At 37.8% G+C, this 14,012-nt stretch overlaps 2 protein-coding genes across 2 annotated transcripts in view; one reads left to right on the top strand and one right to left on the bottom strand.

The window, feature by feature from the left end:
- Positions 1-3,636: 3,636 nt before the first annotated feature.
- LOC137239127 (epidermal growth factor-like protein) lies at positions 3,637-5,326 on the bottom strand. Its single transcript, XM_067764078.1, has 4 exons — positions 5,015-5,326; positions 4,393-4,953; positions 4,120-4,317; positions 3,637-4,050 (listed from the first exon to the last, which is right to left on the bottom strand). The coding sequence occupies exons 1-4, from the start codon at positions 5,206-5,208 to the stop codon at positions 3,756-3,758; spliced, it is 1,248 nt and encodes a 415-aa protein (XP_067620179.1). The 5' UTR covers positions 5,209-5,326; the 3' UTR covers positions 3,637-3,755.
- A 5,146-nt stretch (positions 5,327-10,472) lies between these two features.
- Positions 10,473-14,012, top strand: part of NimC2 (Nimrod C2) — a 28,904-nt gene continuing 25,364 nt past the window's right edge. Inside the window, exons 1-3 of the mRNA XM_067769068.1 lie at positions 10,473-11,256; positions 12,171-12,716; positions 12,788-12,883. Of these exons, the coding sequence (XP_067625169.1) occupies positions 10,829-11,256; positions 12,171-12,716; positions 12,788-12,883 (1,070 nt within the window). The 5' untranslated portion in view covers positions 10,473-10,828. The remainder of the gene's footprint in view (positions 11,257-12,170; positions 12,717-12,787; positions 12,884-14,012) is intronic.

Genomic DNA, 14,012 nt, shown 5'->3' on the forward strand with positions numbered 1-14,012 from the left:
GAAGTGCATCGTTTCTAGTTATTATAAAGTTTTACAAAACCCATTATTTTTTGTTTGAGTAATATAAGGTTTTATAACAATTAATACTAAACACAGTTTGCATAATCTACAGCTCCTCACAGCGTCCACCAGCACGTTCAAAACCCGGATAACATTCGCAAATATCCGGAGCTGTACAAATACCGCTAGAGCAATCCTCCGAGCAGATAGGCTCACAACGCATAGCTGATGAGTGGGAACTGTGACGGTAGCCAGGGCAACAATATGAGATGGTTTGCATTTTTAAAGTTGGCTCATTGGTATTTCCGCTAATTAAAAAAAAAACAATTAATATTTTGTTTCAAATCAAAATCCTTTAATTTACTCACGGTACTTCTTTATAGCAGATACCTGAAGGCATCAATGCTTTCGTTTCAAGAATAAAGAGATCTCGATCACTTCGAGCATTCAGTTTCCAAAATTGTGCGTTTACAATACCCAGCGGCACCATGAAAAAGGACGCTAGAAGTAGCAGGACGAAATTGTTGGCGATATTTTTCATTGAAGTTAGCATTTCAACTAGAATGATAGACTAAACAAAATATAACGAACTATCCAAGCAAATCGTGCAATGTATACACCTTCACGCAGCGCAAGCTTTTTAAAACTGATGCTAAAATAATTTTGATCGTTGTCGCATGCTCCCCGATTTATTGCACAATCCTCTATGTTTCGTCTTAATAAATTTTCTTAATCTTGCTCTGCTTGCATTTTCTTTAAATATACGTATATTTATTGATATTTATTTACATCGTTCCTAGATTGTCGGGGTAAAGAAAGTCAATATTCCGTCGTTGGTCTCGCATGCATGGGAAACTGATAAGACAACAGCTGATAAAGTTGACTCGATTCCAAATCTCTGTTACGGTTATGATTGTGTGGAACATAGATCATACAGTTTGTTCATAAATGTTTGAAAAGCTATTTCTAGATTTATAATGTACACTTGAAGCCTAGAAAAGTGTAGCCGCACCTACACACATACATATATATGAAATGCATTGACTTATTATAAAAGACGTATCACTCTGCTATATATATATTTCGTATATATATAACAATTCATAGGTCCCTCTTAACTCTTAGTCTGGTTTGTTTAGTTCCAGTTACAAAATGTTAAAAAGTTTTTTCTAAAATTGTCGAAAATAATAAAATTTGCCACTGCTATTTTCGCGTACGCTGCTGTAGCTCAATACTTCAGCATACCAGCATGTCCAGCAGTCCTCCGAAACCGCCTGTTGTACAAACTTTTCATATACCTTTTCTTCTTCGCATGGCTATATTTCGTATGTACCAGAGATCTGCTTTGAGGACTAATAAAGTTAGTGCACTTAGTTATGCGCCAAAAAATTGTGTCTAAATGTGTACTTAGTCAAATACAGACAATACTATGAGTGATTAGCACATAAAATAGAAAATACATACGAGTACTCCGTAACATATATGTACCATACATATATGACACTGTTGAGTATAAACTGATGTCATAGTTGCTTTACTTCAGTAGCACGTTGATTTCGTGTGTAATACACTGTATACTCCGTTTATCATCGGTTCTGCTTTGGCGCTGCATTCAGTTTAGTTTCGTGTACATCGTTGTGTTGCTAGCGTCAGAAGACTTTTATATATGACTTTATTCATTTTATTTCACTGTTAGTCTTACTTATTCCAATTAGTGTTTTCGTATAACACAGTTGACTTTCTTGCTCAATAAGACAATGGAGTACTGAACTGCTTCGTGGCTTATGAGCGGTTATTCATTTTACGAAGCATGAATATGTAAATGTGTGTTAGTGGATATAAGTGCTTGACATTCTTTGTTTGCATACGCACTAATACTCATTTTTTGGTTAGTCCACTAATAACCTTAAACGATGTATAATTGCAGCTCACTGGTATGTGCTGATTGGCTAGCATTAGGTATACATATGTATGTACCTAAAAAAAAGTCGTTAAGGGTATGTATCGAATAGTGATGACGATTTTCGAAATTTTTTGCCTCACGGGATTTTCGGGATCTGAAAGTTCATTCCCCGAATAGTCCCGAAATTTAGGCTATACAGATTTCTTTGTGGCTTTTGACAAAAATTGCAAACCTATGTAGGTACAGATGTAGATATAATTCAAAAACACAAGTTATACTTAGTTATTCATAGGGATTTTTTAAAACAAATAAATTTGGTAAAAACACATCTTCAGCATAAAAATGATTTTTGTACTATAGGTGCGACACCTAGACGATATCTCAGAAGCAAAAAAAAAAGATTTTGTAAAATCTCGGAAAGAATTTTGAAAAGTAGAACTTATACCCTCAGGTAGTATAACGATCTTTAAAAAAAATTCTAGCATGACCCCAAATGTACCTTAAAAACATGCTTTTCGTACTTTTACTTTCCAATATATCAAGTACTCGAAAACAGTCCAGGTCTTGACTCCAGATGCGGGTTCGGTATACTCCGGTTTTTGTGTTATTCGCAAGTTTAAGCACGAATATCTCGAAAACCTCAACCCCTGTCCACACATTAAGGTTCTTCGCAATAAGAACTTATACAAAGCATTAGCAAAAAGCTAGTTCTTATTTTGCTCTTAAAAGGGGATAACACAGAGTTTTAAATGAGTATTTGAATATGTCCGGGAATAAAGTCCAATAATCCGGAGATTTTTGAGACTTAAAATAGACAAGGATCCCGGGATCGGCATCCCTAGTTCCGAGATTAAATCACTACCCAAATACACTGCCCCAGCCTAAAAGCCTGCTTATTGATATATATTCTTGCATTTGAGCCTAAATTCACACAATTCAAAAATGTTAACTAATAAATTTCAATCAATTTGCTGCAAGTATGGTAGCCCAGTAAACCAAACAGCTTAGTTGAGAGCGAATATATATGAAGAGCTTCATACCGATCACCAATAGTCGTCATATTTCCGGTTGCAGGATATGAAAAGAGCATAATCTTTGACATGTAGTGGGCAGGGGGATGGCCAATTATTACCGTATAGCGGTTAAGGTGAAAGACCTATGATGGGTTGGAAGAGCAGGTCCTTAAACAACACCACACTTTTTAAAACATTGTGCATGTTTGTGTTTGGGATAGTTACGGAAACGTACTCGCATGATTTAAAGGTTATTTCAAAATTGATTTGGACCTATTCCTGGACTTTAATCGTTTTTTACTTCATTTGTATAAAGTTTGACATGCGGTGCATCAGTTTCAAGTAGTTTAAAAGAAAGAACCAAGAGAAGAGAGAGGAGAGATGAATCTGAGGAAAGTAAGAGAGTGAAAAGCAGAAAAGAATGTAGTGAAAGAGGAAATATAGAGGCTAATATTGAGGACAGACAGGAAAGAGAGCATTTAGGAAAGGCGTACATTGAGTGCTATTGGGAGTTAGAACAAAAATATATTCAAAAACATATGTTTTTCCTTCACAATGATAATCACTTCTATGAATTTTGCAAAATTTTAAAAACTTAACAAAAACTTCAAACTTTTTCTTTGAAGCTTGTGATTGGTTTGCATGGTTTCAATTCATAAAGTCATAAAATTCATAGAAGTTTTTTCTCAAAATACCAAAAATAAAAATTTATATTTTTTTACGAGATTTTATAAAAATTCCCACAAAGAAAAAAATAGGCACTTTAAAAAAACACTTGGCACACAACAAAAAATGTATTTTATATAACTTTATAATAACTCCTACAAACTAATATTGTGCTATTTAAAAGACTGTTCAATATAAAACGAGAACATAAAATGTCTACCAATCAGCATATTAAACTCTTGCACCAAAGTTTGATTCAGTCTGCTCGGCCGCATCGAGGCGTACGTGGTCACCTTATCCGGTTCCATGCATTGATCAATGAAACGTACATAGCCTTCCTTGCAGCGACATCTGCCTTTTGAATTACAATTTCCATTTGCGCAGCGCTGATAGTTGCGAACGGGGCCCTCAATTATAGAACAGCCGCAAATATTTGGTGCAATGCATTTGCCATAGAAACCGCAGCCACTGTAAGAAGCAATACAAAATTTATAAATATATTTGCAAAAAAAATTGTCATAGAAAGTGTGGACTTACTTCTCGCATATGCCTTCACATTTCGGTCCACGACGCACATAACCGTTAAAGCAGCGACAGACACCTGGCGATAGGCAAATACCATTTTCGCAATCTTCATCACAAAGAGGCAAACAAGAAGTAGTATTCTGATCGAATCGATAGCCGTTTTGACAAACGCAGGTGGTGCGATTTGCGCAGAAGCCGTTCTCGCAGCGCCTGAAAATAGAGGGGCATGAATATGAAACAATATCAAATTTCGTAAAGTAAATGTTATTCACCGTTTTCACTTACATGTAACAATTACTCTCACACGTACTGCCATTCAGGCGCTTTTGATAACCGCGGAAACATTCGCATTGATTCGGCGCCACACAATAGCCAAACCCACAATCTGGCATGCAAATGGGCTGACAACCCATTGTGCTCGGTGGTAAGGCGCGCGTATATCCCTCAGCACATTCACATTTATTCGGTTCGATACAAATCTCATTGTGCGCACAACTAAACTCACAATGTGGCATACAATATTTCTTTGTGGGATCTAACTCATACCCCTCCTGGCAGATGCATGTGCCATTCAAATAACACTGACCATGCGGGCAACCCAGTGGACACGTTGGTACGCAGACATTGCGATGATTTAGCACAAATTCATCGAAACAACGGCAAATGCCGCCATCTAAGCAAAAACCATTGGCCTGACATTTGTTACCGCAATCTGGTACGCAGCGATTCCAATCGAAATCATAACGTTTGTAGCCCTTACAGCAAACTTCTATGAGATTAAAGTAGGGACTAAGTGTGCTATTTCCAACGACTTGCACATCTTTTTCAAACTGGAAGAATACAGCACTGCAAAGATTTAAGAAGCGTTGTATTATTTGAAATATCTTTCATTAGCCATGGCACTTACGGTACTTCGCGCCAGCACTTGGACGGATGACTATTGGGCATTGGCAATGATAATCCTGGCTGACGTACATGCCAAGGCTTCACCGTAGTTGTTGTGGTAGTCCAATATTTTTCGAAATGTACACAGCAGACAAAATAAAATAGAAATACAAATGATAAGAGCGAATTGATAGCTAAAGCACGCAAAAGTGACATAGTTTCCACACAAAAAACAACAAAAACAATTAATTTTAGTGTGTTGAAATAACAAAACGCGTAAATAAAAATATTTATAAAAAAATTATAAAAAAGTCGTCTTTTACATCTGAGACGTCCTCAGTAATTGAACGAAAATTTTGTACTGAGCGGCTTAATTCAGCACCGACTGTAATCTGCTCAAAAATTATATTAATTTAAATATGCTGAGAGAGTGCGAAGATTTAGAAAAGCTAGCCTCAATGCAATCCAAGTTGTGTCGAAGATCGAATTTTGAGATTGCCTTTTTTTACTGTTAGCTGTAAATTCTTTTTAGCCGTTAGCCAGAGCTTACTTACTTACTTACTTAATTGGCGCTTAACCGTCTAAACGGTTATGGCCGTCCTACAAGGCGCGCCAGTCGCTCCTTCGCTCCGCCAACCGGCGCCAATTGGTCACACCAAGGGAGTTTAAATCGTTTTCCACCTGGTCCTTCCAACGGAGTGGGGGCCGCCCTCTACCTCTGCTTCCATAGGCGGGTTCCGATAGAAACACTTTCTTGGCCGGAGCATCATCTTTCATTCGCATAACATGGCCTAGCCAGCGCAGCCGCTGCGTTTTAATTCGCTGGACTATGTTGATGTCTGCGTATAGCTCGTACAGCTCATCATTAAATCTTCTTCGGTACTCGCCATCGCCAACGCGTAGAGGTCCATAAATTTTTCGAAGAATTTTCTCTCGAACACTCCCAAAGCCGCTTCATCTGCTGTTGTCATGGTCCATGCTTCTGCCCCATATAGCAGGACGGGTACGATAATTGACTTGGAGAGTATGATTTTCGTTCGCCGAGAGAGGACTTTACTTTTCAATTGCCTACCTAGTCCAAAGTAGCATTTATTGGCAAGATTGATTATTCGCTGGATTTCAGTGCTGATGTTGTTGCTAGTGTTGATGCTGGTTCCCAAATAAACGAAGTCTTTTACTATTTCGAAATTATGGCTGCCAACAGTAGCGTGGTTGCCAAGGCACATATGCGCTAACTCTTTGTTCGATGACAGCAGGTACTTCGTTTTGTCCAGCCAGCGATTATGGAATAAAAATTGACATTTCTGACGCTTCGATGATAAAAATAAAAGCAATACTTAACTTAATTCTGCATAGCTTTGAACAAACTCTTCTCCAGCAATGCTGAAGTAATAGCTGAGGTATAGCTAATTGGTTGTATGCGAAAACTGATCAGTGCTGAAAACCCCGATGGAAATAATGTCCTATTATATCCATACCGGTGTATGTTCAGGTGTTCCAGTGTTGTATCCTTCGCCACCGGAAGAAACGCAGCTGTAGTACGAGGTATTGTGTTCCAGTCCTAACCTAACCGAATTATCCAGTACCCGAAGAGCACCACAACAACTATGTTTACGTATGTATATCACTCCTCGGGACTGCAAACGATTTCACCTTTTCTTGGCCTTCCTGAGCGAGTTCTGTGTTGCGTCCCTTGATGACTCACTGGAAGCGTGATGTCGATGCGAAAGATACATAGCGCACACCCTACAGTGACCAACCACATTTTATGCTATGGTGGGAAAGGATGCTACAGGGACTAATTGTATCAAGTAGTACCTTACATGCTTTCAAGATGGCAAAAATCGAGATACGCTCGCTGAGCCCGAGTAAGAATAGGTATGGACGTGGCCGGAAATGTTGCATAGTTTCCCTCTCCAAGCCGTAAGCCTTTTTTAGGAAGATTTTTGAACTCTCCTAGGCATTTTATTTATTTTAACTTCGGCGACGTTCACTGCACCAGTGCAGCATATGCTAGGATCTCTCGGGTATCTACAAAATAAAAAACTGAGTTATGGCCTCAAAACTCCTCTTTTTGCCTAGCAATCTCTTATAGGCATGCATAGCCAGGTAAGCCCGTTTGGCTTTTTGTAACTTGTTTTGTGTCCGGTTGAGCTTACGCATCAAAAGCACTCGCCGGTATTTTGTACTATCAGAAAGACTTAGATTTTGACCATTAAGATAAGGTACGCTCAAACAGGGCATTTTTTTTCCTGATTGTGAGGACTACTAGTTGTGTCACTGAGAAGTTTTTTCCAAGTTCTCCAGTATTCGCTCAGCTACTCAATTTCCTAATTGATCACTGGATGATCTCGATGATCACATATAGGCATAGACCCATTATCCAGATTACTATGTCATCTGCGTAGGCCAGCTCGTGTCTGCTGTGTCTTAAGTCTATTAAAGGTGGTAATGTTGTCCAATCAATTTATCATCATCTAGCTAGCTGAAGAACTTACGTTGACGCATCTTTATCAGATTGGTTTGATAATAAGCTCGTATCGGAAAGTCTGATAAGGCTAAAGTAATCGTATATATGGAGGAAAGAAAGCCGTATGAGGAATTACAGCGTTGAAAATCACTCATCAGGTTCATATGCCTAACTTGTAAATCAAGGAGGCCGTGCAAACCTGCCCAACGAACAATGTAGGATATTTTTGCAGAGGAAAAGTCATTACGTCCCAAAAATCTTAAGGTCAGCTGCCAGATTATCAGAGGTTTGAAATATAACTTGTAGACAAACAATCTTTGGACACTTCTAAAGCTGAAGCTTTCAATCTAGTCCTGCACTAGGGTGTATATGGGCGGCTTCGAGACTTTATATAGACGGGAAAAAAATTTTCAGACAGAGGTAGTGATACTTTTGGATTCAAAGGGTTGTACAGCGCAATCCTTCAATTGTCCACCTCTTTAGCCTGTGAAGTATGCTTTTTATTCAGCAGACGCGGTTTAGGCGACTCAAGCTCCTTACAAAAAGAGGGCGTAGGATGATTTAGAAGGTTCTACGTGGTCATATCGAATCGTTCCCACATTGGTCGTGCAATTGTTCGGAACGTACCGGATCAATATCCGGCAAAGGACCGCTAACATCGATAAAACTCCCTGAAAGCTTTCGGGAGTATCCTTATCGCTGCAATAGAAGAGGAACACAATTGCCTTTGCCAAGATAATATCTACGAACTTTTTTTAATTCAGTGTCCGAGCCTAGACAACCATCCATTTTTATTTTCCAGAATTTCCATTGTGTTTAACGTGAAATGTGAAATGAAAAATAAAAAGATGATAAAAAAAATTTTAAGGACTACCTTTATATAAATGGACCAAAAATCAAAGGCAAACCATATACTTGGGATTAAAAAATTGATTATTTAAAATTTAAGCACGCGCTCTACCTTTATAATTTTAAATCACAAAATTCTTTTACAAGAGCTATTGTTAAAGATTTTTAGTCAAAATTCAACAAGATTATGTCTGTATTAAAGGAAAAACTGCCTTCTATTTTTTGGTCCATTTAAATAAAGGTAGTCCTTAAAATTTTTTTATCATCTTTTTATTTTCACTTTTTTAGTGCTGCCTACAAAAAATGATCCTGACTCACGGCCCAAGTTTCAAGTCTCTAGCTCACCGGGAAGTTACTTAAAAATCGATCGTAAGATTCCCCCCATTTTTAAAGGATTTGCAGTTATCTTGACTAGCGCTTCACCTAGTGGAACTTTGTTTTCTACAGGTTGTATTGTCACCAGGCCTCTAACTAAGTGCCAAGTTTCAAGTATCTAGGTAACCGCGAAGTTAGTGAAATATGGATTGAAAGATTCCCAAATTAAAATTTGTTTTCTTACCATCTCGATCCGCGTGCGCAACCTAGCGAATTTTTTTGATCAAATATTGCATTGTCACCGGGTTCTGACTCACGGCTTAAGTTCCAAGTCTCTAGCTCACCGGGAAGTTACTTAAAAATCGATCGCAAGATTCCCCCCGTTTTAAAAGATTTGCAGTTATCTTGCCTAGCGCGTCACCTAGCGGAACTTTGTTTTCTATAAGTTGTATTGTAACCAGGCGTCTAACTAAGTGCCAAGTTTCAAGTATCTGGGTAACCGAGAAGTTAGTGAAATATGGATTGAAAGATTCCCAAATTAAAATTTGTTTTCTTACCATCTCGATCCGAGTGCGCCACCTAGCGAATTTTTTTTTTGATCAAATGTTGCACTGTCACCGGGTTCTGACCCACAGCTTAAGTTCCAAGTCTCTAGCTCACCGGCAAGTTACTCAAAAATCGATCGAAAGATTCCCCTCGTTTTTCAGGTATTTATAGTTATCTCAATTAGCACGCCACCTAGCGGAACTTTGTTTTCTATAAATTGTATTGTCACCAAGCCTCGAACTGTGTGCCAAGTTTCAAGTCTAGATCGCCGGGAAGTTTGTTAAAAATAGATTGAAAGATTCCCAAATCAAAATTAATTTTCTTAATATCTCGATACATGCGCCACCTAGCGAATTTTTTTTGATCAATGATGATTGCATTGTCACCGGGTTCTGACTCACGGCCCAAGTTTCAGGTCTCTAGCTCACCGGGAAGTTACTTAAAAATCGGTCGCAAAATTCCCTGCGTTTTTTCAGAGATTTTCAGGGATTTTCGTTTATCTCGATTCGTCTGCCACCCGGCGGCATTTTATTTTCCACGAATTGTAGTGCCATCGACTCGCAAACTATGTACTAAGTTACAAGTTTCTAGGTAACCGGAAAGTTAGTTAAAAATGGATTGAAAGATTCCCAAATTAAAACCAATTTTCTTAATATCTCGATACTTGCGCCACCTAGCGAATTTTTTTGATCAAATATTGCATTGTCACCGGGTTCTGACCCACGGCCCAAGTTTCAGGTCTCTATCTCACCGGGAATTTACTTAAAAATCGATCGCAAGATTCCCTGCGTTTTTTCAGGGATTTTCAGCGATTTTCGTTTATCTCGATTCGTCTGCCACCTGGCGGCATTTTGTTTTCCACGAATTGTAGTGCCATCGACTCGCAAACTATGTGCTAAGTTTCTAGTCTCTGGATCACCGAGAAGTTAGTTAAAAGTCGATCGCAAAATTTCCTTTTCAAAATTAATTTTCTGTATATCTCGATCCGTGCGCCATCTAGCGGATTTTTTTTCACTTGCCTTGTAATGTCTCCCATATCTGAACTATGCTTTAAGTATCACGTATCTAGGTCAACGGGAAGTTACCGAAAAAGACTTCGTATGGAAATGAGGGGACAAACATGAAAGCGACTTAATATAAAGGTATAAATAAATATTCAATCTTAATGCTTTATTCATAAAAAAATAGCAAATATGAATAAATACAAATTGAAAATATTCTTACAAATGCTGATAAGCAATGCTGGCAAAGATCTTTCAGAGGGCCAAAAACAGCAAACGAGCGAGTAGTTCCCATAAAATAGTATTCAAATATATAAGTAGTTAGTGAGAGGGATGGGGACTGGCAAGGAGGCATCTGAGGGCAGAGACAGACGAATGAAAATAATATTTTTCCATTTTTTGTCAGTAAATAGGATTGCCAATTTGCACAGTTCACGTTCAGTATTGATTTGCTACGGCACTCGAGCAGATTATTTTTGCGTAAAAATAATTATTTAAAAAAAGTGAATTTTTTTTGCCAAACAAGCACAACTCTTCATACGCGAGTGATGAAAAGTGCGTAAACAAAAAAGTTTTCAAGCAAAAAATAAGAAGAAAAATGTGAAAAACTTATTAAAACAAACATTTAAAAGAAGAATCAAAAACAAAAATATATATGCCAAACATACTCCCTCCTCTTCACGTTACCATGCCAATAGTTCCAGCGCTTAAACCAATCTATTTTTGGTTTTCGCTTTTATTATGTCTACAATTTATTGCAGTTTTTGCTAAAGCAGAGACGCAGCAACATAATCGACGTCAACGACAACCCTACATTGTTGCTGATCGCGCCGATGATGCATCAAATGAAGTCAATCCCCATCAACGTTCTTCCTATCGGCGTGGTGATGCTCGTCATAGTCAACTCAACGTGGAAGATGAAAATTATCACTACAATAAGCGGCTGTTGACAACATCGGACACACAACAGTTGACGAGACGTCAGCTGCGTAAAAAACAACAACAATTGCAAAAACAGGCCAGAGGTCAAGCGCGATCTGATGAAATGCAAGCGGATGGAAATAAGTGTCAAATCTGGGTGCCGTAAGTATCTGAGTGGGTTGTGGTGATGTAAACGGCAATGCTGTGTCTTAAAATTTAGACTGAGTTTTATTAATTTTTGTACTCAGCTGGGTAAAGCTCCCAGATTATTTAAATTTTGTTTGAATAACGGTAATCAGTAGCGACATAAGCTTATCTAGAATAAACTATTTCATATATCGAATTGATCAGGGTGAAAAAGGAATTTCATTTAGCCATGGCTGTCCGTCCGTTCGTCTGATCGTGACTATGATGACTTGAGTAAGTATTGCGCTGTCTTAATGAAATTTGAATTGTAGGTTTGTTGTTACTCATTTCCCATTGCTATTTGAAATGAGAAGAATAGAACATTAGTCACGCCCAGTTTTATATATACGAAATTTTCAAAAACACAAAAATGTAATTATCCAGTAAAAAAGCAACTACAATAACTACGTTTCTTATGTAAGTAGTTAGCTCTATATATATAATTAAAATTATCAAGAAGGAGCGTGGCACCACCCACTTATGGAAAAATCAATTTCACAAATATTATTCGTTATATATAAATCAAACACCGTTTAAGCTAACATCATAAAACTCTTCAACTAAATTATGACTGTAATAAATAGTGTGCCTAAAACGTACGAAATCGATTGGAGACCACGCCTACTTATATATAAAAGATATTTTAAAAGAAGCGTAAAGAAACATATTTCGGGAGCCATAACTCCTAGAAGAATTGATCTATCAAGAAAAAGTTCTTCAAACTTACTTATTTACTTTATTACGAGAAATATTTCTAGTAAACGTTCGGTTCTATCCGAACTTAGACTGCCTTACTTGTTCTCTTTCGTCAGTAGCAAATAATTTGTAAAAATAAATGACGTTGGTGCTTCAATCTAATATATACTAAAAAATTACTTTTTTCGTGACAGCATCGAAGTGGTCGACAAATATCCATACGCACAACGCATTCAACTTGATCAACGCAACAAACAACAAAAAATTCAAATCTGTTGCGCCGGTTATGCGCCGATGCGGTGGCGTGGTAATACAATTTGTAATCCAGTTTGCGAAAATTGTCGCAATGGCCGCTGCATCGCTCCCAACGAATGTGAATGTTTCAATAATTTTGCCGCCAATGATAATGGCGATTGTGTTTTCACATGCCCGCTTGGTTGTCTTAATGGTCGCTGCTTTCTCGATGGAACCTGTCAATGTCATCCTGGCTTCAAATTGGATGAAACACGCAAGTTTTGCAGACCCATTTGTAGTAGGGGTTGCGGTATAAATCCACGCATTAATTGTACTGAACCGGAGGTGTGTAGCTGTGCGAAAGGATATCAGCTAACGGATGAGGGTTGTCAGCCAACTTGTGATCCAGATTGTGGTGAAGGTGGTGAATGTAGGGAACTCAATGAATGTTATTGTGCGCCAGGCTATAAGTTGAAGGATGGTGTGTGTCAGCGCGAGTGCTATCAGTGAGTCTTTTTTTAATTTTGTTTAAACTTTGATTTCTGAAATTTGTTTTCTTATTTTTTTCATTTTGTAGAAAATGTGATAATGGCATTTGTTATAGCACTAATCGGTGTATATGTAAACACGGCTTCACATATCATGAACGTTCGACGCAATGTGTGCCAAATTAGTTTAAATGTAGTTTTTATAGAAACCTATTTAAGTCTGTTTGTTAGTAGATATTTGCTTGTTCGCATCTAAGTAAAACTTAAGGGGTGTATTGTGTTAGTAAATACTTACATATAAAGATATAGAATTTCGATATTCGAGCTAATTCTTTATTAATTAATCGCAAATGTGCGTACATACTTTATTCGAGGATTGTATTATTTGAGAGATATCCAAAGCTTTTTTTTGTTTGAGCCAACATGCAGGAATGAGACAAATTACTTATTTACCTTGAGAAAGAATTTGTCTCAAAAGCCGGTCATTAGAAAAATTGTTCTCCGCTTAAATATATTCTGGGTTTACTATATATATTTCGCTGACCCTGTCAGATATGCTTCATAATAGATCACTCTGTATGGGGCTTTAAAAGGTTCTAACATGAAAAAAAATATGTTTACCTTTTCACGGACAAAGCCCCTTACATTCTGTAGGAACCAGTTTAATTTATATTATGTGTTTACCACATATCATATTGTATCTGGGTGCCGTATGCCTATCTATTTGCTCTGCCTTGGTTATTCCGTATTCTAGAAACTTGCAAAGTGCATTGAAATGAAATTTGGCCGACTCAACGTCAGTTACATCACATGTTAACGGTCTTACAACCCCGACGCAGTTTACTGCCTCCTTTGCCAACGTACTAAGGTCAATTGACACTAGTTCTCTTTCGGGTTTGCAATTAATGTCGTTGAAACTCAATCACTCAATCAACTTCTCATTCCATTGTCATTGACATTAATTCTATATTCAAATATAAAAGATATCAATACAAAACCAGAAAAATAATCGTAAAATATGGGTTTGATGGTGAATGAGTACAATACCAAGCAACTGCTGTCATCGAGCCGAGAGTCAGCACCCTTGACTTGGAGCAATGAGCCTTTTTTTTATTTTGTAGGGCCTTTAAAACTCAATCAGAGTCATGCTTTTAGTTTTGTTGTTGTCGTTGTTTTTGTATTAATGATAAGGATACCCCCGAAGGTTTTGGGGAGTGTTATATATCTTGATGGTCCTTTTCCGGGCATAGATCCGGTACGTTTCGGTAACAAAGCACCATTAAGGTACCAGTCCGGCCATCTCGGGAGCGATTA

Source organism: Eurosta solidaginis, chromosome 2, assembly GCF_040869045.1.
Source record: "Eurosta solidaginis isolate ZX-2024a chromosome 2, ASM4086904v1, whole genome shotgun sequence".
NCBI classification, from domain to species: Eukaryota; Metazoa; Arthropoda; class Insecta; order Diptera; family Tephritidae; genus Eurosta; species Eurosta solidaginis.